This window comes from Mandrillus leucophaeus, unplaced genomic scaffold (assembly GCF_000951045.1).
Source record: "Mandrillus leucophaeus isolate KB7577 unplaced genomic scaffold, Mleu.le_1.0 Scaffold659, whole genome shotgun sequence".
NCBI lineage: Eukaryota > Metazoa > Chordata > Mammalia > Primates > Cercopithecidae > Mandrillus > Mandrillus leucophaeus.
The window spans coordinates 1,740,566-1,763,680 of NW_012107130.1; the positions used below are offsets into that span (position 1 = coordinate 1,740,566).

At 39.9% G+C, this 23,115-nt stretch overlaps 1 protein-coding gene across 1 annotated transcript in view; it reads right to left on the reverse strand.

Annotated features, from left to right (window-relative positions):
- Position 1: 1 nt before the first annotated feature.
- MOSPD1 (motile sperm domain containing 1) overlaps positions 2-23,115 on the reverse strand; it is a 26,001-nt gene continuing 2,887 nt past the window's right edge. Inside the window, exons 2-6 of the mRNA XM_012001334.1 lie at positions 10,508-10,762; positions 10,314-10,389; positions 8,062-8,279; positions 2,440-2,601; positions 2-102 (exon numbers count right to left, since the gene is read on the reverse strand). Coding sequence (XP_011856724.1) covers positions 71-102; positions 2,440-2,601; positions 8,062-8,279; positions 10,314-10,389; positions 10,508-10,661 — 642 coding nt within the window. The 5' untranslated portion in view covers positions 10,662-10,762 and the 3' untranslated portion in view covers positions 2-70. The remainder of the gene's footprint in view (positions 103-2,439; positions 2,602-8,061; positions 8,280-10,313; positions 10,390-10,507; positions 10,763-23,115) is intronic.

Here is a 23,115-nt window from a genome sequence, read left to right on the forward strand (position 1 = left end):
AGAGATAAAAGGCAGTCCACATTCATATTTTCAAGATAGATTTACTTCAGAAGTCAACTGAAATCCTTGCTCATGTTCTAAGTATGGCCATTGTGATAAGACCTGAAAGAAAAAAAATGGAGAACAGTTAAAGATATGCATCTAATAGAATATTTCATTCAATAAGCAATTGTTTGGACCTCAGTGAACAAATAAAACATAGCACATAGGCAGGCACTCTACCAAGAACTCAAAGTCAATTTGAATTTTGTTGATATTATAAAGAAGAAATCCAATTTATAGCAATGGGCAGTCACTGGAGAGATTTAATTAAATCACTAATGTCTGGCCACAGCAAACTATCAAACATACCTCCTACTTTATTCAGTCACATCAGCCATAACAGCAGATGTGCCATTTTAAAGCATGGGTAAAGCCAGTCGACTTTGTTAACAGAAGCATCAAGAGTCTACCTGTATCCCAGGGCCCTAGGGCCACAAAGAGACAGAAGCATGGCATTCCTGCTTTGCTTCTTTCTTTTGAAGAGAGAATATATAAAATATAAAATAAGAATAAGAATATGCTCAGTCCTAAATGAAGGATGATGAAAGTGTCATTTAAAAAAAAAAAAAGTACAGAGACGGAGGATAATCACATGAGACTGGGGCAGTCAGAAAAGTTGCCCCCAATGATAAAAAGCTGCTTTACAAGATGGACAGGGGCCAGGCATGGTGGCTCACGCCTGTAATGCCAGCACTTTGGGAGGCCAAGGCAGGTGGATTACCTGATGTCAGGAGTTCAAGACAAGCCTGGCCAACGTGGCAAAACCCCGTCTCTACTGAAAATACAAAAATTAGCCGGGTGTGGTGGCAAGCACCTGTAATCCCAGCTACTTGGGAAGCTGAGGCAGGAGAACTGGGGAGTGAACTGGGGAGGCGGAGGTTGCAGTGAGCTGAGATCCGGCCACCCACTGCCCTTCAGCCTGGGTGACAGAGTGAGACTTTATCGCAAAAAAATAAACAATAAATGAAAACACATAAAAATGAAAAATAGACAAAAAAAAAAAAAAAAAAAAGACATGGACAGGAAAGAGAGAGAGAACGAGGAGATGGGCAGGCATTTCAGGTGAGGGAATGGCATGAGTAAGGGCCTGGAGAACCAGGCCTCTAGAGGAGCTTTTCCAGAATGAGTGAATAATCTAAAAGGCTTTAGGCAATGATTTACAGGAGGAAGCAGCTAGACAAATTTGGCTCAGAGAGGTCTCAGATTGTGGAGAGTCTTAAATGCCAAACTATGGCACTGAAGGTTATATACTTCATCGTATGGATTATGGGGAACCACTGAAGATTTTTGACTAGGGGGTGGTCATGAGAGCAAAAGAGAAATAAATATGACAATATGATGGATGGTTGGGGGTGGGAATGAATGGGGGAAGAAAAAGAAGGAACACAGACAGAAGGTAGACGATCAAGAGAATCATCAAGAAGATGATTCTCAAAATAAAAGAGAGCAGCCAGGCCTGGTGGCTCACGCCTGTAACCCCAGCACTTTGGGAGGTCGAGTTGGGCAGATCACCTGAGGTTGGGAGTTCGAGATCACCCTGACCAACATGGAGAAACCCCGTCTCTACTAAAAATACAAAATTAGCTGGGTGTGGTGGTGCATGCCTGTAATCCCAGCTACTCGGGAGGCTGAGGCAGGAGAATCGCTTGAACCTGGAAGGCGAGGCTTGCAGTGAGCTGACAATGCGCCATTGCACTGCAGCCTGGGCAACAAGAGGGAAATTTCGTCTCTAAATAAATAAATAAATAAATAAGAGAAAGCACATATGCCAGGGAATACCGAAAAGAGTTGGCATCTAAGCAAAGGTGAGAGGAGAACATGAGGAAAGTCACTCATCACCAGAACACTAATCCTCAACACATGGAAGGTACAGAATAAATATTTGTTCCATTGAAATAATTAACTCTTAAGATTTCAAGCCAGGATGACTGAAATAGTGAATCAACAGGAAATAAGGGAATTGGCTTAAAAAGTTCTGAACATGGTGCCTTCAAAAGTAAAGAAAAAATAATAATAAAAGAGAAAGGTTCACAATATTAAACAAGGCTGCATTATTCATCTTTATCACCACATGTACTTTGTTTCCCTAGGAGCAATTCCTAAAAGTAGAAATGCTGTATCATGGAATGCATGCGGTTTACATTTTATACATGTTTTATGACATTGTAAGTCGGCAAAAGGAAAATAATTGAATACAGTATCAGGTACTAGATAAATAAGCTAAAAAGAACTAAATGTGAGCTGAAAAAGTCTTCAAAGGCACCTGACCTCAACCTGCTCTTGAAACATTTCTTTACCTGTTCTTCAGGAAAAAAAAAAAAAAAAATCAAACCACCACCACCCATAAACACATAAAATCCTACACATATGTCCCAAATGCATCTTTAAAACCCTTACCTAAGATATAAGCAGCCACTAATTTTTGATTCACACTTAAGTGGAGGTAGAGAGGCACCAGCGATTCCACATCCCCCATTGTAGGCAGCATCAGGGCTGCAATGCACACCACTCCCAGGAAGACAGTTAGTAAACTAGGTCCTGAGGAGACAGCTCTGTTTTCTGTAAAAAGACAAAAATCCCTAAGCTTCCTTCTAAAAACTTTAAGACAAAAGTTCCTTCACATACACTGGCCGCCACTCACCAGAATTCTGATTTTGTCTAACTTCTCCGATTGTTTCCCCATCGTTTTCATCCGTCAGAGAGTTAACTGCTGGGCTGATGTGGAAGCCCATGTCTTAACTGGTCTGAATCATTGCAGGATGGAATGCTGACGTGGCATTGTGAGGTAGTGAGCTCTTACTGAAAGGTGGTCACCAACTCCCCCGACCATCCCACCCTAGTCAGTAGAAAGTATTCAAGCATGTATCATCAATGTATGCACATTTTAAAATTATATGCACAAGTTCTGTACTGTTAGGCTTAATATAAAACATACAAATAGATTTTTGGAAGAATGTGCTAAAAATAAATATAAATTGAAGTTCTGATATTTTCTTCCAGTACCCCAGTGGCTTGCCTGTGTATATTCAATTTGAGCCTGCCACACTAGACCTCCACTACCTTTTGGGAATATTTTAAGGAGCTCCCCAGATAGGTTTGATCCTAATAACTGTACATCCTGCTATCAATTTTGAAAATGTTAAGGAACCAAAAGTGTTTCCCTCTGCTCTAACCCATTTATAGCAAAGAAGAAAACAGCAGAAACGGTATCTGGCAAATACGCTAAGTGAAATAAGCCAGTCACAGAAGGACAAATACTGCATGATTCCACTTATACAGGAAATCTAAAATAGTCAAACTCATAGAAGCAGAGAGCAAAATGGTAGTTGCCAGGGGCTGGGGGAGGAGGATAATGCAAATTGCTAATCAATGGGCATAGGTCTCAATTATGTAAACTGAGTGAGTCCTAGAAATCTACTCGACGTTATCCCTCCATTTAACCAATATTTTATTGTACACAAACATTCATTAAGAGACTAGGTCTCATGTTAAATGTTCCTAAAATAAAATTCTAAAAGATTTTTTAAAAAGGCCGGGCATGGTGGCTCACGCCTGTAATCCCAGCACTTTGGGAGGCCAAAGTAGGTGGATCATGAGGTCAGGGGTTTGAGAACAGCCTGGCCAACATGGTGAAACCCCATCTCTACTAAAAATACAAAAATTAGCCGGGTGTGGTGGCAGGCGCCTGTAATCCCAGCTACTCAGGAGGCTGAGGCAGGAGAATCGCTTGAACTCGGGAGGTGGAGGTTGCAGTGAGCCTAAACTGCACCATTGCACTTCAGCCTGGGTGACAGAGCAAGACTCCGTCTCAAAAAAAAAAAAAAATTAAAAATGTTATCACACCTGCTATTCTACAGTTCTGACTCTATTTGTATAGTATACATACCCGTATTTTTAAGAAACCCAGTAACAGCATTTTCTTTCATACAGCTTTTCCCACTACCTTTCCTTTCATTAAAAGGAATAGCCAACAGCAACACAATCTTTGTGTTTCATTAATGAAATAATGCTGTTCATTCTATTATTAAATGGAACTTTTCTAAATTATTAATACCTTAGCTGTTGTGTGGCGTTAACTGAACTTCATCAGAGCCAGAGAGGTGAAAACAAATTCAAATTTTATAGTAATTATTGCTTGGAATGAAACAATAGCAGAAATACCTAAAAGAAAAACCCCAAGTCTTGTTTCAGTTAATAGAGTACCTTTATAGTTATCTTTGTTGCAAGGATGAATTCTTAAGGAAAACAGTTATTTATGACAAGTACACCATTCACTGCAAACCCACAATAAAGGTAATTTCAAATAATTTTTAGTATTTAGAGAACATGTAGTATTTAGAGAAATTGGAATTTTTAGTATTCCAAAAACATTTACATAAATGCTTGAAATTTTTCAAAATGGAAAAAGCTTTTTTCCCCCTAGTACTACAGGATCGTTGTAAAATATGTTATAAAGATGTAGAAAACGTGAATGTTCCTCCATAATTCCACCCTCCTAGAGCTAACACTGTTAGCAGCTTGGTATGTATCCTTTTAGATTTTACAAATGCCCGTATAAACATGTAGGAGAATCTTTGACATAAATAAGGCCATATTATACATACTGTTATATAACTGGTTTTTTTTTCCTTACTTAGAAATATATTTGAAGCTCTTTATATGACAATGTATAAGCATTCATCATTCTATCAGATCCTCGTAAATGTCTGCCTGGCACACTACCTTATGAATATTTATAATTTAATCAATTCCCAATTGATGGACTTTTCAGTTATTTTCAATTTTTTTATTATTATAAACAATAATTAAGACTATACTTTTCTTAAGCCAGAGGGTACTGACTCAAACATTATAGCATAGACATAGCAGTTCATTAATAATGTAATTAAGACAAACCCACTAATATTCAGATGTATCTTTTAAAATGGCTTTTTAATAACCTGAGCTCTAGTATTTTATGAAAGTATACTTAAATTTCTGTTGAATAAAAAAACTCACAAGATATACTTATGCACATAGGCAAGGTCTGGAAAGTAACATGGAACACTTATATAAGCAGATGTGTTAAGTGTGTGAGATTACAGGTACATTTTCTTATGTTATTGCTATATGTGTTTTATACAATAAACTTAAATTTTTCTCATTTTTACTGACTTTCAATATATTTCAAAATCCAAATTTTTCATAATGTAGCCATCAACCATTTTCCTGCTAAAAGTGAGTCTCACAACACTGTTGTACCTCTAATACTTTAATAATATGCATTTGTTGAAATATTCTCTAAGCTAAGGACTTGTAAAAGTAATGACATTTCAAAGCCTCCCAAAACAATCTCAATTAATTTTCAACATTTTAGTTCAGAAAAACGTAAAAACCTGAGTTTTCCACATATTGGAAACGACATATAAATTCCTGTAAATTTAATAGACAGGAGACGAAATCAGTCATCATGATATTCTATTAAAGAAGAAAACTTTACTCAACTTACTTCCAGGTTATTAGACACATTGGGGTAACTACCCATAAATGGGACATGTTGGCCAGGACTGTGAATGGGGCTGTACTGTGGTATCACCCTTCCTCTAAACAGCTGTCATAGCCATGAAAACCTTGTAAGCCAAAACAAAACAAAAAAACTCACCATTCCCACAGACCCTTACCAGACCTGAAGTCCAGCCTTCCTAGCTCAGCTCATTTACAAATTCATTATGTAGCTTCTCTGTGCCAGGCCCTGCGCTAGGTACTGAGGATATAATAGTACTAGGAAAAGTGCCTGCCTTCATTGAGCTTCCTTACAGGAATGGATTAGAGAATTTTTTCCCCCAAAACAGAGATCACCATGTGTTATGCTAGCATCACCTATCCTCATTCATCTGCCTACTCCAATTTTATAATTAGAAAAACTCTCTAATATACTTTAGACACCAAGGTTTGTTAGAAAAATGAAATAAGGCCGGGTGCGGGAGCTCAGGCCTGTAATCCCAGTACTTTAGGAGGCTGAGGCAGGAGGACTGCTTGAGGCTAGGAGTTCAAGACAAGCCTGAGCAACATAGTGAGACCCTGGGTGTGGTGACGAGCACCTGTAGTCCCAGCTACTCGGGAGGCTGATGCAGGAGGATTACTTGAATCCAGGAGTTGGAGGCTGCAGTGAACTATGATGGCACCACTGCACTCTAGCCTGGGCGACAGAGACAAACCCTTTCTCAAAAAATAAAAAATAAAACAAAATAAGACAATACATACTATAATTATTTAGCCTCTTAGCATGATCTTCACCTGAATTTTAATAAATTTCACAATAAGAGGAATAAAGTTCTCCTTACATATATTTACATACACATATACCCTAAACCTTACTCCTTATTATTCCTTACTCCAGATTGGTTATTAAACCAATCTGTTAAATACAAAACTGAACTTCAAAGACTATTTTAAATTACAAGTGTAACTTCAAAAAACAAATACAAATTAAATGGCCTTTCTTTCTTATACCAGAGGAAGCATTTTAAAAAGGGAATCTTGCATTTCATAACTACGTTAACTTTACAATATTGATCTGACAGAGTGACACTGGACAAAGGTTCTCTTTCAGCTTCAAAAGATGAAAAGCTGGTCCTGTCAGTTGATACTAATTGGTCAGAATAAAACAATCCACTATAGGTTGGTGCAAAAGTAATTGCGGTTTTTGCAATTAAAAGTAATGGCAAAAATCGCAATTGCTTTTGCACCAACCTAATAGCTACTACCTAGTCACTAGTCCTGGTATTACCAGAAAATCTAGATGGTCCCTAATGGACTAGGAAGAGACTCTTAGCTACAGTAAATCAAAGAGGCACTACTACTTCCTGTTATTGAAATAAACATTCTTTTTTTTTTTTTTTTTTTTGAGACAGTCTCGCTCTGTCACCCAGGCTGGAGCGCAGTGGCACTGGCTCACTGCAAGCTCCACCTCCCGGGTTCACACCATTCTCATGCCTCAGCCTCCCGAGTAGCTGGGACTACAGGTACCCACCACCATGCCCGGCTAATTTTTTGTGTTTTTAGTAGAGACAGGGTTTCACTGTGTTAGCTGGGATGGTCTCGATCTCCTGACCTCATGATCCACCCACCTTGGCCTCCCAAAGTGCTGGGATTACAGGCGTGAGCCACTATGCCCGGCGGAAATAAACATTCTAAGATGAACAAACTGATATGACTGAATGTAACCGCAATTAGATTTTTTTAATCCTTCATAAAATGTTGCAATTTCAAGGACAGCTGCTATCATATTCATGTATCGGTATCACCATCAAAAAGTTTCCAGTTTCCCTGTTTTTCTATGGAAAATTTTATCTTCCTTCTACTATAACAGGTTTAGGAGGAGATAATGAGAAGTTAAGAAGACGGGGTAATGACATCCAAAGAGTTGAATATGAGGGTAGTGTCAATGTTGAAAGAATATATCATAACACTTCTGAATATCTAAGCTGGAAGGAAATGAGGGCTGGAGAGGGATTCAATTAATAGCCCACAGGGGATATTATAATCTACTTAGTTTAATTAACTTCAACTTTAATGAGTTTTTTTTTTCAAAATAATATGAACAGTGCACTAAGCTTGGCCTATTGCCAAACACAATCTCTCTCTTCCTTGGAACTAATTAAATGAGAAAGGATATAGGAAAGTCATGGAAACAGAAGTATAGAACTGCCAAATTTACTAGCTTCATAAAGTATGGTGCCTGCAGTCTTAGATATGTTTATGTTTATGTTTAAATACAGATATATTTAAAAGGCTACAGCAACATCTACCCTCTCCTTACAGCCTAGTCCAGTGAGGGGTATTCCCTCCTCTCAAAATCCACCTCCAGGCTTCTTGTTCTACTTCAGGTCCCTGATTCTCTAGGTTCAGTTTTAAAGTAGTTGACCATGTTTGAAATGGTAGATGATTTTTCTAGTAATTATTCTTAGCTGCCTGATTATTTTAAAGTTAATAATGTGTAAGACATCAAAAGGGCTTTAAAAACAACCCCAAAACTACCTGGTTGAAATGACTGCTCAAAAAATAAACTTTCAGTTAAATGTTCCTTTATTCTTTTTTCCTCTTCTTCCTTTTGTTGTTCTTTTGCTGATGGGAGAAGAGTAGCAACAACCTCTTTTCTTCCCAAAGCCTTCCTCTGGCTTTGCTCAGAAACTTGAAGACGGAATTTGTCTATTACACCATAGTGACAGGATCGAACATCTCTATGACGAATCACACTGAAAACAGCAAAAATAACAAATGCTGTTTAGATTTCTGGGGGCCAGCCAAACAGAATGCAGTGAGATATTTTAATATACTGACTACAACCAAATACTCAAAAACAGAAATTTGCTAAGATGTTAAAAAAATGAGTAATTCGGAAATGAGTAATTCAGAAATATTAGATGAAAGCACATAATCTGAAACACAGAATAAAAGTCTTAAGCAAAAAAATAACAGGTAAAGAAAATTCCTTTTTGGTCAGGTACAGTGGCTCACACCTGTAATACCAGCACTTTGGGAGGTTGAGGCCAGGATCACTTGAAGCCAGGAGTTTGAGACCAGCCTAAGCAACACAGAGACCCCGTCTCTACAAAAAAATTTAAAAATTAACTGGCTTGGTGGTGTGCGTGTAGTCCTAGCTACTTGGGAGGCTGAGGTAGGAAGATCCCTTAAGCCCAAGCCCAAGAGCTTGAGGCTGCACTAAGCTATGATCGCTGCCACAGCAAGAGAGCAAGACTGTCTCATTTGAAAAAAAAAAAAAGGAAAGAAAATTATCTTTAGCAATGACTTTTTTTTTTTCTGGATATCTCAGTGCAGCAACATTTACTAAATAGAAATATATGCAATTGTTTATTCCCCACAAACATCTCATAAATTTCCATTTCTACTTACTTATTGTTTAGGCAACAAACCTCACCCTACACTTAAAATTGAATCCCATGCATGCAGGTAGAAACAAGCAATTGAATAAGTAAGTAATCCACTATTACCAGTGCAACAGAAGGCCAATAATACACCTCTGCTTCTCTGAAGAGAAAAGAGTATACAGCACTGTAATTTTATTTTATTTTTTGAGACAGAGTTTCACTTTTGTTGCCCAGGCTGGAGTGCAATGGTGTGGTCTCTGCTCACTGCAACCTCTGCCTCCTGGGTTCAAGAGATTCTCCTGCCTCAGCCTCCCCAGGAGCTGGGATTACAGGCACCTGCCACCATGCTCAGCTATTTTTATTTTTATTTTTATTTTGTATTTTTAGTAGAGATGGGGTTTCACCATGTTGGCCAGGCTGCTCTTGAACTCCTGACCTCAGGTGATCCTCCCACCTCAGCCTCCCAAAGTGCTGGGATTACAGGCGTGAGCCACTGCACCTAGCCAAGCACTGTAATTCTTATGAGTTTTCTGCAATTCCATTTATTTTGTTCTTATCGGGGAACACAAAACAATTAGGTCAAAGGTAACACATTTATTTGGCAAGAGACTACATTTCTTTGTAATAGCTCTTGCTTATTGTGTACTGAATGAAAATTTTTTAAAATGTGCAGAAACATTCTCAAAGATACATCATTTTATGGCTTTGAGCTGGTGAAAAAGTATTCAAAAGAAAAGAATTCTGCTTCTCATTCTCACAGAAGATTTAAACAAATACAGTGTACTTGGTAGCTTAAAATTAAGGGCTGGTCAATGGATCCATCTGGTCACCACTAGTTCTAAAATAAAAATTAAATATGAACAGCTTGAACAATCATTTATCTGACACTCTTAAGATGAAATTATCTGGAAGAGCTCAAATAATACTTTACAGATGAGTGGTTACACAACTGCTTCCTGTTTATATAGATTAACTTCCAGGCTTTTAGTTGAATCACTTCAGATGAACTCATATTACCATTGTTCTTAGACAGTAGTATTATAGTTTTCCAAATAGCAGCATGTTCCAAAGAAAGCTAAATCCCCTATCATAGCTGGAGAAATTTAAAGGAATAAGTCAGAACTTTACCTTTATACATCCCTGGTATGACTAAAACCACAACAATGAGAAAATGTTCACGGAGATACTAACACATACATGAGCTCCAACAATATGAAATATTATTAAGTATTTGGCCGAATCTCTTCGAAACAATTTTAATAGACAAATTTTCAGCAAAAATTCAAGATATAATAAATGCCTATGTGAGAACAGCTTCAAGAAAATATCTTTTTTTCTCAAGTTAAAAACATAAATATTAACACACTTAAAACGTGTTACCAAGAAGTGATCTTGACTTACATATCCACACAACACTGAGGCTTTACTGCACCTGCAGCATCAACGACAACATACTTATTTGGAGTAGTACACAAAACTGAAAGAAAAAGTCACAATGGCCATTAGTGGTTTTTTTTTTTTTTTAATTAGTTTCTACAAGTAAAAAATTAGTAGGGAGCAGTTAAAAACCCAGAAAATAGAGCTAGGAGACTCACCTTTGAACTTTAAGGCAAACTCATAGGGATTGTACAGTGTCAACACTTGCTTATGTGTTGACTGATCATCTGCATAAAATATGAGCTCCGTGGGGAACACGAAAACAGGAAGATTTCCTTCCACTAACTCTGGCTGTCTTTTTTGTTGATGCATTGGCACTGAATCCCCCTTGCTGCAGTTTCTGTTTTTACAGTCTCAAATCTATTTTGGACTTTTCTTAGATTCAGTTAAAAACTCCAAAGCATTTTGGCAATCTAGAAATAGAAGAAGAAAGCGAGAAGTGAATGATCCCAATTTTCATTAATCTATAGCCCCTACACAAAAAGCATATTTAGCATGCATTAAAATAGGCCCCCAAATCGGCCGGGTGCAGTAGCTCTTGCCTGTAATCCCAGCACTTTGGGAGGTCAAGGCAGGCAGATCACTTGAGGTCAGGAGTTCCAGACCAGCCTGGCTAACGTGGTGAAACGCTGTCTCTACTAAAAATACAAAATACAAAAATACAAAATCGAAAATACAAAAATTAGCCAGGTGTGTGGTGACACACCTGCAGTCTCAGCTACTCAGGAAGCTGGGGCAGAAGAATCGCTTGAACCTGGGAGGTAAAGGTTGCAGTGAGCCGACATCACACTGCAGCACTCCAGCCTGGGCTACAGAGGGAGACTCCGACTCAAAAAAAAAAAAAAAGTCCCCAAATCACTTAAACATGCCTTTTGACTTTTTACCTTGACTTACTTATATAGCTTTTACCAAATTATGCAAAGAAGTTTATACATGCTCCTTTCATATTGAGGATTTCAACCTATGGTTAATAATCTAAATACTCAAAGGAATAAAGAAATCTTTCTCAAATTAATGACCCCCTTTCAAAGAGGTGAGATCAAAGGGATATCGCTCTTCTTAAACCTCAGATTTTTTAAAAAGTAGAATAAATTAAGTATTGTCACAACTGATTTTGCATGAGTCCAGCAGAATTCTTAAAGACTAAAAAATAAACACAAAGTAAGTTTCCATGATTTCTGAAGAAAACCATGAGAATCACTTTTACGCTCGTGTCAACAATACTTTATTTAGTGCCTTCTTGGCAGCATGGGTGGGAGAGTTCTTTTAATCTTTTTTCTGCTGAAACCAGAAACAAGCTAAAATGTCTTGAAAGGAGGCCGAATGACCACACATGCTAAGCAGTCCTTGGAATTTTTTTATGAAAATGTGTAGTCAGTAAGTAGGGCTTTGGCATGTGAGTGGCACTGTGCCTCTCCCTCCTACATCAAGTACACATGCTTTGTGAGAGCTATTCTCCTCCAACTTCAGAGGCTTTTTTAGATTCCCTCTGGGTTCTTGAATATGTTCCAGATAGCTGTAACTGACAGAAGTCTGAATGCTTGTTAAGTGTGATGTTTCTGTATTTATTTCCTAATCTCACTTTAATCAATATTCTTATTTACCAAGCACACCAAGTGTGCCTTTTTTTTTTTGAGACAGGGTCTCCCTATGTTACCTGGTTGGATTTGAACTCCTGGCCTCAAGCAATCCTCCTGCCTCAGCCTCCAGAGTAGCTGGGACTACAGGCGTGCCCCTACAATTGAAACATAGCTTTTAAAAATAAAATGCAAAAGCTAAAATGTACAATCAGAGAAAATATCTGATTTTTACCCTGTAGATCACACCTTTAAAATAGACTATAAGCCATTTAACAATTTCAAGTTCAGGTTCTCATGCATTCAAAGAGAAACAAAACAAATGAATGAATTATTTGGTTTTACCAGCTGCGGAGGCTCACATGCTCTGATTCTGATAGAGGCCTTTCCAACTTCTATCAAATAGGAGCTATATAGTCATGTATGCAAATGTTTATTCTTTTCTTTCAGCTGGGTATCTATTATATACCAGGAACTATGTCAGAAGCTGAGCAGAGATACAAAGATGAATAATACACAGGCTGTACTCTCAAAAGTTCAAGTCTAATTGACAAGCAAAAATATTGAAGCTACCTCTATTATAATAGATGCTTATAAGCCTATCATGGTATATATGGTGCTAGAGAATCAGAGGACTACATAAATAATTCTACCTGTAAGAAAGGCCAGGAGTTGGCTGAGCGCAGTGGCTCACGCCTGTAATCCCAGCACTTTGGGAGGCCGAGGCGGGTGGATTACTTGAGGTCAGGAGTTTGAGACCAGCCTGGCCAACATGGTGAAGCCCTGTCTCTACTAAAAATACAAAAATTAGCCAGGCATGGTGGCAGGTGCCTGTAATCCCAGCTACTTGGGAGGCTGAGGCAGGAGAATCACTTGAACCCGGGAGGCAGAGGTTGCAGTGAGTCAAGATCACGCCACTGCACTCCAGCCTGGGCAACGAGAGCGAAATTCCGTCTCAATAATAATAATAATAAAATAAATAAATAAATAAATAAAACAAAAAACCAAAGAGCTGACAGACCTCCTGCCTCCTAGTCCAGTATTCTTTCCACTATACTGTCTGTGCACTTCAATAAAATAAAACTAAGGCTAGATGCGGTGGCTCATGCCTGTAATCCAAGCACTTTGGGAATCCAAGGTGGGAGGATTTATTGAGCCCAGGAATTTAAAATCATCCTGGGCAATACGGCAAAATCCTGTCTCTACAAAGGATACAAAAATTAGCTGGGGGTAGTGGAACATGCCTGTAGTCCCAGCTACTCAGGAGCCTGAGGTGGGAGGATCATCTGAGTCCAGGGATGTTGAGGCTACAGTGAGCCATGACAACGCCACTGCACTCCAGCCAGGGTAACAGACTGAGATTCTGTCTTAAAAAAAAGAAAATAAAATAAAACAGAACTAAGATTATCAAGTTCCTGGGTTTATAGAAAAAAAATACAAAACTAAGATTATTCTAAAAGCCATCCGATTAAAGAATTATAATTTTCCCTTTTTATTTCTTCTACTCAAAAGCATACACATTTCTATTGGGATAATGTGCTCTCAGAAGTTTGATGTGTTCTCTCTTTTTTTTCCAATAAAAAATGATAAATAAGCTGTATAATTACTATCTTAGGAAGCATTAGGAAGAGAACATCCAAATTTGGCATCACAAAATTATATGCACCATCTCATTCTAAAATTCTGTCGAGATGAGAATTTAATTTAGGATAAAAAGTGGTATCTCTGATTTGTGAAGGATAGATTAATCAATAAATGTTAGCTGAATCAGGTATCTATCTAGAAAAAAAATAATTTATCCTTCACTCCTTAATCAGGGAAAATTCTAAACAGATACAAGTTTTTTTTTAAAAAAAGTAAAATTAAAAAAAATAAAGTTATAAATATTCTAGAAGAAACAATGAGAAAAAAAAACAAAAAACCTCAGGCTTTCTAATAATGACGTAAAAACAGAAACCAAATTGTTTTTTTTCACTTAGAAATTGTCCCTGGCCTGGCGCAGTGACTCATGCCTGTAATCCTAGCACTTTGGGAGGCAGAGGTGGGAGGATCACGAGGTCAGGAGTTCGAGGCCAATATGGTGAAACCCTGTCTCTACTAAAAAATACAAAAATTAGCCGGGCATGGTGGTGTGTGCCTGTAGTCCCAGCTACTTGGGAGGCTGAGGCAGGAGAATCACTGGAACCCAGCAGGCAGAGGCTGCAGTGAGCTGAGATCATACCACTGCACTCCAGCCTGGGTGACAGAGTGAGACTCCATCTCAAAAAAAACCAAAAAACAAACAACAAAAAAAAAGAAAGAAAAGAAACTGTTCCTGAAGGCCGGGCTTGCTCGGTGGCTCACGCCTGTAATCCCAACACTTTGGGAGGCCAAGGCAGGCGGATCACGAGGTCAGGAGTTTGAGACCAGCCTGGTCAACATGGTGAAACCCTGTCTCTACTAAAAATACAAACATTAGCTAGGCATAGTGGTGTGCGCCTGTAATCCCAGCTACTCGGAAGGCTGAGGCAGAGAACTGCTTGAACCCGGGAGGTGGAGGTTGCAGTGAGCGGAGATTGTGCCACTGCACGCCCACCTGGACAACAGAGCAAGACTCCGTCTTGGGAAAAAAACAAACAAACAAACGAAAAACTGTTCCTGAAGACAGAAATAAACAGAAAATGATAAATTCGTCTGTATAACTTTTTAAACTCTGCATGGCAAAAAAACTTTATAAGCAAAGCCAAAGGAACATTTGCAATTCGTATCACAGGCAAGTTTCCCTACTATATGGAGGGCCTACATATTACTGAGAAAAAGACAACTCAATATAAAAGTATATTAAATTATTGTTTGTCAATTAAAACTAAAATAAAAAATTAGTAAACTATAATATTTCATAGAAAAGGGACATAAAAATTGTCCTTGAACTTACAAAAGGATGTTTAACCTCACTCACAGCAAAGGAAATCCAAAATAAAGCCATACTATAATACCACAATTTTTTACCTATCCCATTAGTAAAACTCAAATTTTGACAGCATATGATGGGAGCAATCAAGCATGTGCTTACATTCCTTGTGGGGAGGTGAATTGGCATAACCACTATATGTGCCAAAATCAAATGCACACAGCCTCAGTTCCAGAGATTGTACGTCTAGGGATTTATCTGGCATATATATTACCCTTGTGTGAAGTCATGTAGGTGAAAGGTTTCTCTGCAGTGCTGAGGGTTAAATAAAATGATTTATGTGAAACAATATGGAACAGAACTTGGCACCCAGGAAGAGCTAGTTTTTTGTTGTTAATAGCAAAAGACTGGAAACAAGCCACACGAGGTGGCTCACACCTGTAATCCTAGCGCTTTGGGAGGCCGAGGCGGGCAGATCACCTGAGGTCAGGAGTTCGAGACCAGCCTGACCGACATGGTGAAACTCCATTTCTACTAAACATACTAAAATTAGCCGGGCGTGGTGGCGCACACCTGTAACCCCAGCAACTCAGGAGGCTGAGGTAGGAGAATCACTTGAATCCAGGAGGTGAAGGTTGCAGTGAGCCGAGATCATGCCACTGCACTCCAGCCTGGGAGACAGAGTGAGACTCCATCTGAAAAAAAAAAAAGAAGACTGGAAACAGCTCAACTGTCCATTAAAAGAGGATTCATTAAATAAAGTATAGTCTATCCATTCATTGGGATACCAGGTATCAAGAGGAGACTCTGTGTAGTTAGAGATGGACTGATCTTCAAGAGGTAGTGTTAAGTGAGAAACGCAAGGAGCAGTGCAGTGTGTAACGCATGCTGCCATTTGTATAAAAAGGGAGATAAGGCTCGGCGCAGTGGCTCACGCCTGTAATCCCAACACTTTGGGAGGCCGAGGTGGGTGGATCATGAGGTCAGGAGATCAAGATCATCCTGGCTAACACGGTGAAACTCCATCTCTACTAAAAATACAAAAAAATTAGCCGGGCGTAGTGGCGGGTGCCTGTAGTCCCAGCTATTTGGGAGGCTGAGGCAGGAGAAAGGCGTGAACCCAGGAGGCAGAGCTTGCAGTGAGCCGAGATTGCATCACTCCACTCTAGCCTGGGCAACAGAGAGAGACTCTGTCTCAAAAAGAAAAAGAAGGAGGGGGCGGCAGATAAAAGAATATGAAAACCTATTGTCTTGGATACAGGTGAAATTCTTTGGAAGAATATCCACATTTGTCCCTGGAGAAAGAAACAGGGGTGGGAGGAATTTTTCTCTGGATACCCTTTTGTATCTTTTGAATTCTGAAGTCTTTAAATACTTATTAAAAAAAAAATTAAGTAACAACTCTACTAGGGCTTACTTTGAAAAAGGTGCCTGTTTTGAAACACAAGAGGGAATTTAGAAGCAATGTGAAAAATCTCTGTTAACTGTATTTTCTAGTTTATAATTCTCCCAAAAACATACTGAAAACCTTAAACTATGGGCTAAATAGAATAATTTCGATTATTTAAAATAATTTACATGTAACAGAAACTCATAGTGAGAAAAAGATTTAAGATAACTTGCAAACTTAAGAACATGTATAACTCTAATGTGAAACTATTTGTTTTAAAAGAGTATGAAATGGTTCAAAAATCTGACTGGGAAGTCAAAATTAACCACACAGACAAATGCTAAACTCTTGGTTCTAACTTTAAGAAGTTAGTCAACAGAGGTCAAAGTAGAAATTTTACTATCTTTGAATAATGGCATAGTAGGAATTCTTTTTCTTTTAATTTCAAAGCTTTCTCTTTGTGAGTTGAACATGTACACATTTCCCCATGAATCACGAATAGGCTATCTCCTTGTTACTATGAGAGAAGTGTTTAAGTGTTTAATAATATTTGAGCAATTTACTATATTTCTTTTCCTATCTCTGTTTTCCCATTTATCACTTTTTTTTTTTTTTTTTTTTTGGGGAGACGGAGTTTCGCTTGTTACCCAGGCTGGAGTGCAATGTCATGATCTCGGCTCACAGCAACCTCTGCCTCCCGGGTTCAAGTGATTCTCCTGCCTCAGCCTCCCAAGTAGCTTGGATTCGAGGTGCATGCCACCACGCCTGGCTAATTTTTTTTTTTCTATTTTTGTAGAGACAGGGTTTCACCATGTTGGCCAGGCTGGTCTTGAACTCCTGACCTCGTGATCCGCGCACCTTGGCCTCCCAAAGTGGTGGGATTACAGGCGTGAGCCACCACGTCCAGCTTATCACTTACCTTGGCTAAGATATAAGTTGCCTCCTAAACTCCAACCAGTGGAAATTAGGGAAGAATTAGCACCAAGTCAATAGAGCAATATTAGCAACTGTGCCAATGAACATAATAAGGTGTAACACTTGCCTTGAATTGATAGTTTTCTGGAGACTAACACTTTCTCTTTGCTGCAGTCCATATTACAAAACGATAAAATGCAAAAATCCTGGGGAGAGATTATATACTAAACTGGTAAAAACTTATTGCAAATCGGTTGCTTTCCAAAAGTCAAGTGCACACCAAGTCAGAATTAGTTGGTTCCCACTTTTCTCATTTGACAGATGTGGGAAACAGGCCCAGGATGGTTAAGAGACTTATCCAAGGTTGCACAGGGTATTAGTGGCAGAACTCTGGTCTCCAGGTTTACACTTCCTTATACAGTCATCCCTTCTGTGTCTCAATTTCAAAAGTCCTGCCTCGGCCAGGCGCGGTGGCTCACACCTGTAATCCCAGCACTTTGGGAGGCTGAGGCAGGTGGATCACTTGAGGTCAAGAGTTTGAGACCAGCCTGACCATCATTAGCTGGGCATGGTGGTGCATGCCTGTAATCCCAGCTACTCAGGAGGCTGAGGCAGGATAATTGCTTGAATCCAGGAGATGGAGGTTGCATTGAGCCGAGATCGCACTACTACACTCCAGCCTGGGCAACAGAGCGAAACTCCATCTCGAAAAAAAAAACCAACAAAGTCCTGCCTCCCTGATGCTGACTACCACACATGCCCTAATCTGTAGCAACTGTCCCTGCTTATCAAGAAGATCAGAGTTCTCAAAGGATGATCCAAAATTCAAGTCACAACTAAGTCTGCATTATCTTCATTTGTGTTTCCTTTTCAGTTTTATAAAGAAAAATCAAGAGACAATTTCACTTATTGAGTTGCACACACTATTTTCCTGATGATGAAACAGCTATAGTTGTCAGGAACTATTCATCAGGACATTAATAATGAAGGCTTGCCGCATTCTTCCTCTCTGGACAGCAAAATTTTACTCATTTTTCAAAACCTAATACAAATTCCCCTTCCCTGGCTGGGCACAGTGGCTCACGCCTGTTATCTCAGCACTTTGAGAGGCTGAGGCGGGCGGATCACTTGAGGCCAGGAATTTGAGACCAGCCTGGCCAACGTGGCGAAACTAAAAATACAAAAAAAATTAGCTGGGCGTGGTGGTGCACACATGTAATCCCAGCTACTCGGGAGGCTGAGGCGGGAGAACTGCTTGAACCAGGGAGGCGGAGGTTGCAGTGAGCCAAGATGGCGTCACTGCACTCCAGCCTGGGTGACAGAGTGAGACTCTGACTCAAAAAAAAAGAAAAAAAAATTCCCTCTCCCTGTGGCATTCCTCTACTACCATGATCTCCATCTCCACGGATCTCACCAATTTTATGATGTTATTTTGAATGTACTTACTGTATGAGTTGAATTCTTTTTTGAGACGTGGTTTTACTCTGTCACCCAGGCTGGAGTGCACTGGCATGATCTCAGCTCACTGCAGCCTCAAACTCCTGGGCTCAAGTGATTCTTCCACCTCAGCCTCCCAAGTAGGTGGGACCACAGGTATGTGCCACCACTCCCGGCTAATTTTTTTTTTTTAATTTATGTAGAGACAGGGTCTCCCTGTGTTGTCCAGGCTGGTCTTGAACTCCTGAACTGAAGCAATCCTCCCACAGTGCTGAGATTACAGGCATGAACCACTGAACCCAGTCAGAATGGAATATTTTGACATTTGTTTTGTGTGCATTAATTTTGACTCCTCAGTCAGATTTTAGGTATAATGCCATATTGTTTTTTTGTGGGATGCTTTTGTTTTTTGTACCCTTCATAGGCCCAAGGTCAGTGCTGGGCACTTAGCAGATAGCTAAGAGCTTATCAGCTATCCTACAGATGTCTACTAATAACTGTCTCCTCCACTGGGAAACATTCCCCCCACCACTCGCCCATCATAGCTGAACACACTTTGTCTATACAAGACAAGCAAGGGATCCTAATTAGAGGAGCAGTAAATCTTAGGTAGCTGCTCACCATGGGTTGGGGTAAGAGGAGAGCAGAGAGAATCAGCACTCCCAGTTGCCTCTCTTCCCCTTTTCTCCCCTCCCCTCTTTCTGTTTCCCTCTGATTTTCCCTGGCTCTTCAGTGCCTAACTGTGCCATCAAGCATTTAGAAATCTGAGGCTCCACCACACTTCTGACCTCACAGGCAGAGAGTGCAGCTGAGATCTGGTGATACAGGAAACTGTCTTGTCTTCCTCCCCTGTACCAAAGGCACAGAATATCAATCCTGAATGAAATTATAAAGAAAACCTGATGTGTGCACACCACCTTGTGACCAGTTTGCAAAGTACTTTGCCACAAAAAGAAGCATAAACACTCTGAGATATTCACACATGCCTGCTACTACCATCAATCCGGGGAGACCAGTACCCCAAAGTATGATGGTTTCTTTCCATTTTCCTCACTTTGCATTGACCAGAGGAAGGAAAAGGTAAGACTTTGAGATCAACAGGAATCCATTTTACCACCATAGATACAAAACTTAGAGACCATTAAAGAGCACTGAAACCACTTTCATAGCATTTTCTCATTTGAAATAAGTGGTTCGAAGTTTGAAAACAGTTAAGGATGATTCAAAGTACAGCCTTCACCCAGAAACTGGGGACCCATCTGCTTGGTCACAGTGTACCAGCTACTTAACTCTCTCTTCCTGGTTCTTGCTGTTTACTCTGATTAAGGTTCCCAGCTCTACCTTCAGGTCAGCTCCCTTTTATCTGGGCATAGGGGCTATCTCCTTCTTCCATACTCTGTGCATTCCTTGCCAATGACCAACTAAATACTAAATCGTTAAGAGCGATATGTTATTTTCCTTTAGTCTCATTAGTATTAAAACCTCCTTCCCTCCCACTTCATAAACTCAGTTGTCCTCCTCTGAATTCCCAGTATTATTTATTAGGGTTTTTAATTGCTGGCATTTTCCTAAAGTCATAACAAGTGACGTTCTAATGTTTACTTTCTACTTCAATGTTCATTGCTGAATATTTGGCACTTTTGTTTTTATGTATTGTGTAGATTTTTGGTATGCTTTGCTATTTTAACTAATGGGATTGACTGCTATAATTAATATGTAGTGATTGGCTATTCTATATTCAAGATTTAAAAGTTGAGTCGTATACATTTTAAGATTTAAAAAAAAAGAATACCCTAATGTCTTTTTGAAAACACTTCATATTGTCAAATGTGTTATTTACAACCCGGTTATAATTAATGTGTTGTTTCCATGTTTTACAATATCTCCGTATGTCCTCATTTTAAGATGTGCAATTCTCAAAGCAAAATCCATATTATATGATTCTATATATGTTGCTACATGTAACACTCAGAAGTTTTAGAATCACAAATTCATGGCCAGGCACAGTGACTCACGCCTATAATCCCAGCACTTTCGAAGGCCAAGGTGGGCAGGATCACCTGAGGTTAGGAGTTAAAGACCAACCTGGCCAACATAGTAAATCCCCATCTCTACCAAAAATACAAAAATGAGCCAGGCATGGTATGGTGGCGGGCGCCTGTAATCCCAGCTACTTGGGAGGCTGAGGCAAGAGAATCACTTGAGCCCAGGAGGCGGAGGTTGCAGTAAGCCAAGATCGCACCACTGCACTCCAGCCTGGGTGACAGAGCAAGACTCTGTCTCAAAAAAAAAAAAAAAAAAAATCACAGATTCACTCAACAAACATTCCCTGAGCACTTATTATATACGAGGCACTGTGCTAGGGAATATGGAGACAAGATGAAAATATTTTGTCAGCCTTCCAAAAACTCAGACTAGCGGAAAAACAGATATACAGCAGTAATTAGGATATGATGTGAGCAATGTTAAAACTGCTGATAGATATACAGTGCTCTGGGAGCATAAAGAAAGTGATCATCTGCCTTAAGGCTAGTCTGCAGAAGTGGAGGGCCAGATGAATTCCAGGAAGAATGTGTGTAGAAGCATGAAAGGGATGCTTAAAATGAGCTTTGGCACTGCATATGGTTAAAAATAGCAGATACGGGGAGAGTGGCAAGAGATTCGGCTAGAAAGGTAAGTTAGAGGCAGATTGTGAAAGATTTTGTGAACGTTTGGGGGTTTAAACTTGATTCCCTATGCCAGTGGTTTTGGCTTGTCAGAAACACAAATTCTTGGTTCTCACCCTAGACCTACTGAATCAGAAATTCTGGGATTGGGGCCCAGCCATCTGTTTTAACAAGTCTTCCAGGTGATTCTGAGCCACACTAAACTTTGAGAACCACTGCTGCAGGCAATAGGAAGCCACTTAAGGGTTTTTCTTTTTTAAATATAGGGACGAGGTCTCCCTATGTTGCCCAGGCTGGTCTTGAACTCCTGGCCTCAAGCAACCTTCCTGCCTTGGCCTCCCAAAGCACTGGGGTTACAAGTGTAACCTACAATTGTCCCTGGCCTTAAGGATTTTAAGCACGGAACTGACCAATTAAGATTTGAAGTTGGAGAGGGGTTGCCATCGACCATTCAAGCACAACACCTGACTCCTGAGTAGTTACCATAAAAAATTAAAAAAAAAAACTGTTGAATGAATGTGGCAGGAAGAAATGATGAGGGCCTAGGCTAAGGCTGCAGGAATGCAGAAGAAACAGATTTTAGAGATGTTTTACATGTGACCCAATTCAACCAGGTGACTAGGATATATCCATACAAAGGTATGACTGAAATGGTTTTTATATAAAAGAAACCTGTAATGATGTAGAATATATTGACTGCTAGGCTTGAAAAAGTGGTCCTCATAGAACCTGGAAAAACGGGAGGTCAAGAGCAACTTCTTTGTGTTTCCATATAGTCAACAGCAAAGCTTGCCTTGGCTTGTACATGAGTCTTCTGGTCTGTTTGGCCGTTCTCACTGAGTTAGCAAATTGCCATTCATGCTCATAGAAATCTTTTGAGTTTGGTTGGTGTGAATCAATCAGCGAGACTGACAATTTCTGGATATGCCAATGAAATTTTGAACCTGGAAAAGCTGAAAACCAGACATTGGTTCTGGTGATCTAACCAAGATACTGCTAAATTAAGACACTGCTAGAGCCTTCCTTTTTTAAAAACTTCTGACTTCACCATTAATAACATAGTCTACCTAATTCAGGAAGAAGCTGGAGTGAGTAAAAGAATCAGACTTTGTTCTCTGCCCTGAAGGTCAAGAAAGTCAACTGAAGCTGTTATTTCTAATTTTGGAGGCAGGATTTAGCTGAGGCCATCTTCAATTTCCCAATGAAGAGGTATAGGTCAACCTATATGGTTAATATACCTAATGAGAATTTTGCAGGGTGCAATTCCTGTTTTTCTTTTCTTTTCGAGACAGAGTTTCACTCTTGTTGCCCAGACTGGAGTGCAGTGGTACCATCTCGGCTCACCACAACCTCTGCCTCCCGGATTCGAGTGATTTGCCTGCCTCCATCTCCTGAGTAGCTGGGACTACAGGTACGTGCCACCATGCCTGGCTAATTTTGTATTTTAGTAGAGACAGGGTTTCTCCATGTTGGTCAGGCTGGTCTCGAACTCCCAACCTCAGGTGATCCGCCCACCTCGGCCTCCCAAAGTTCTGGGATTACAGGCGCCTGCCACCATGCCCAGCTAATTTTTCTATTTTTAGTAGAGACGAGGTCTTGAACTCCCTCAGATGATCCACCTGCCTCAGCCTCCCAGAGTGCTGGGATTACAGGTGTGAGCCACCACTCCCAGCCTTTTTTTCCTTTTTGAGACAGGGTCTCCCTCTGTCACCCAGGCTGGAGTGCAGTGGCATGGCCTCAGCTTAACCCCTCCTGGGTTCAAACGATCTTCCCACCTCAACCTCTCGAGTAGCTGGGACCACAGGTGCCAAGCCACTATGCCCAGCTAATTAAAAAAAAAATTGGCCAGGTGCGATGGCTCACGCCTGTAATCCCAGCACTTTGGGAGGCC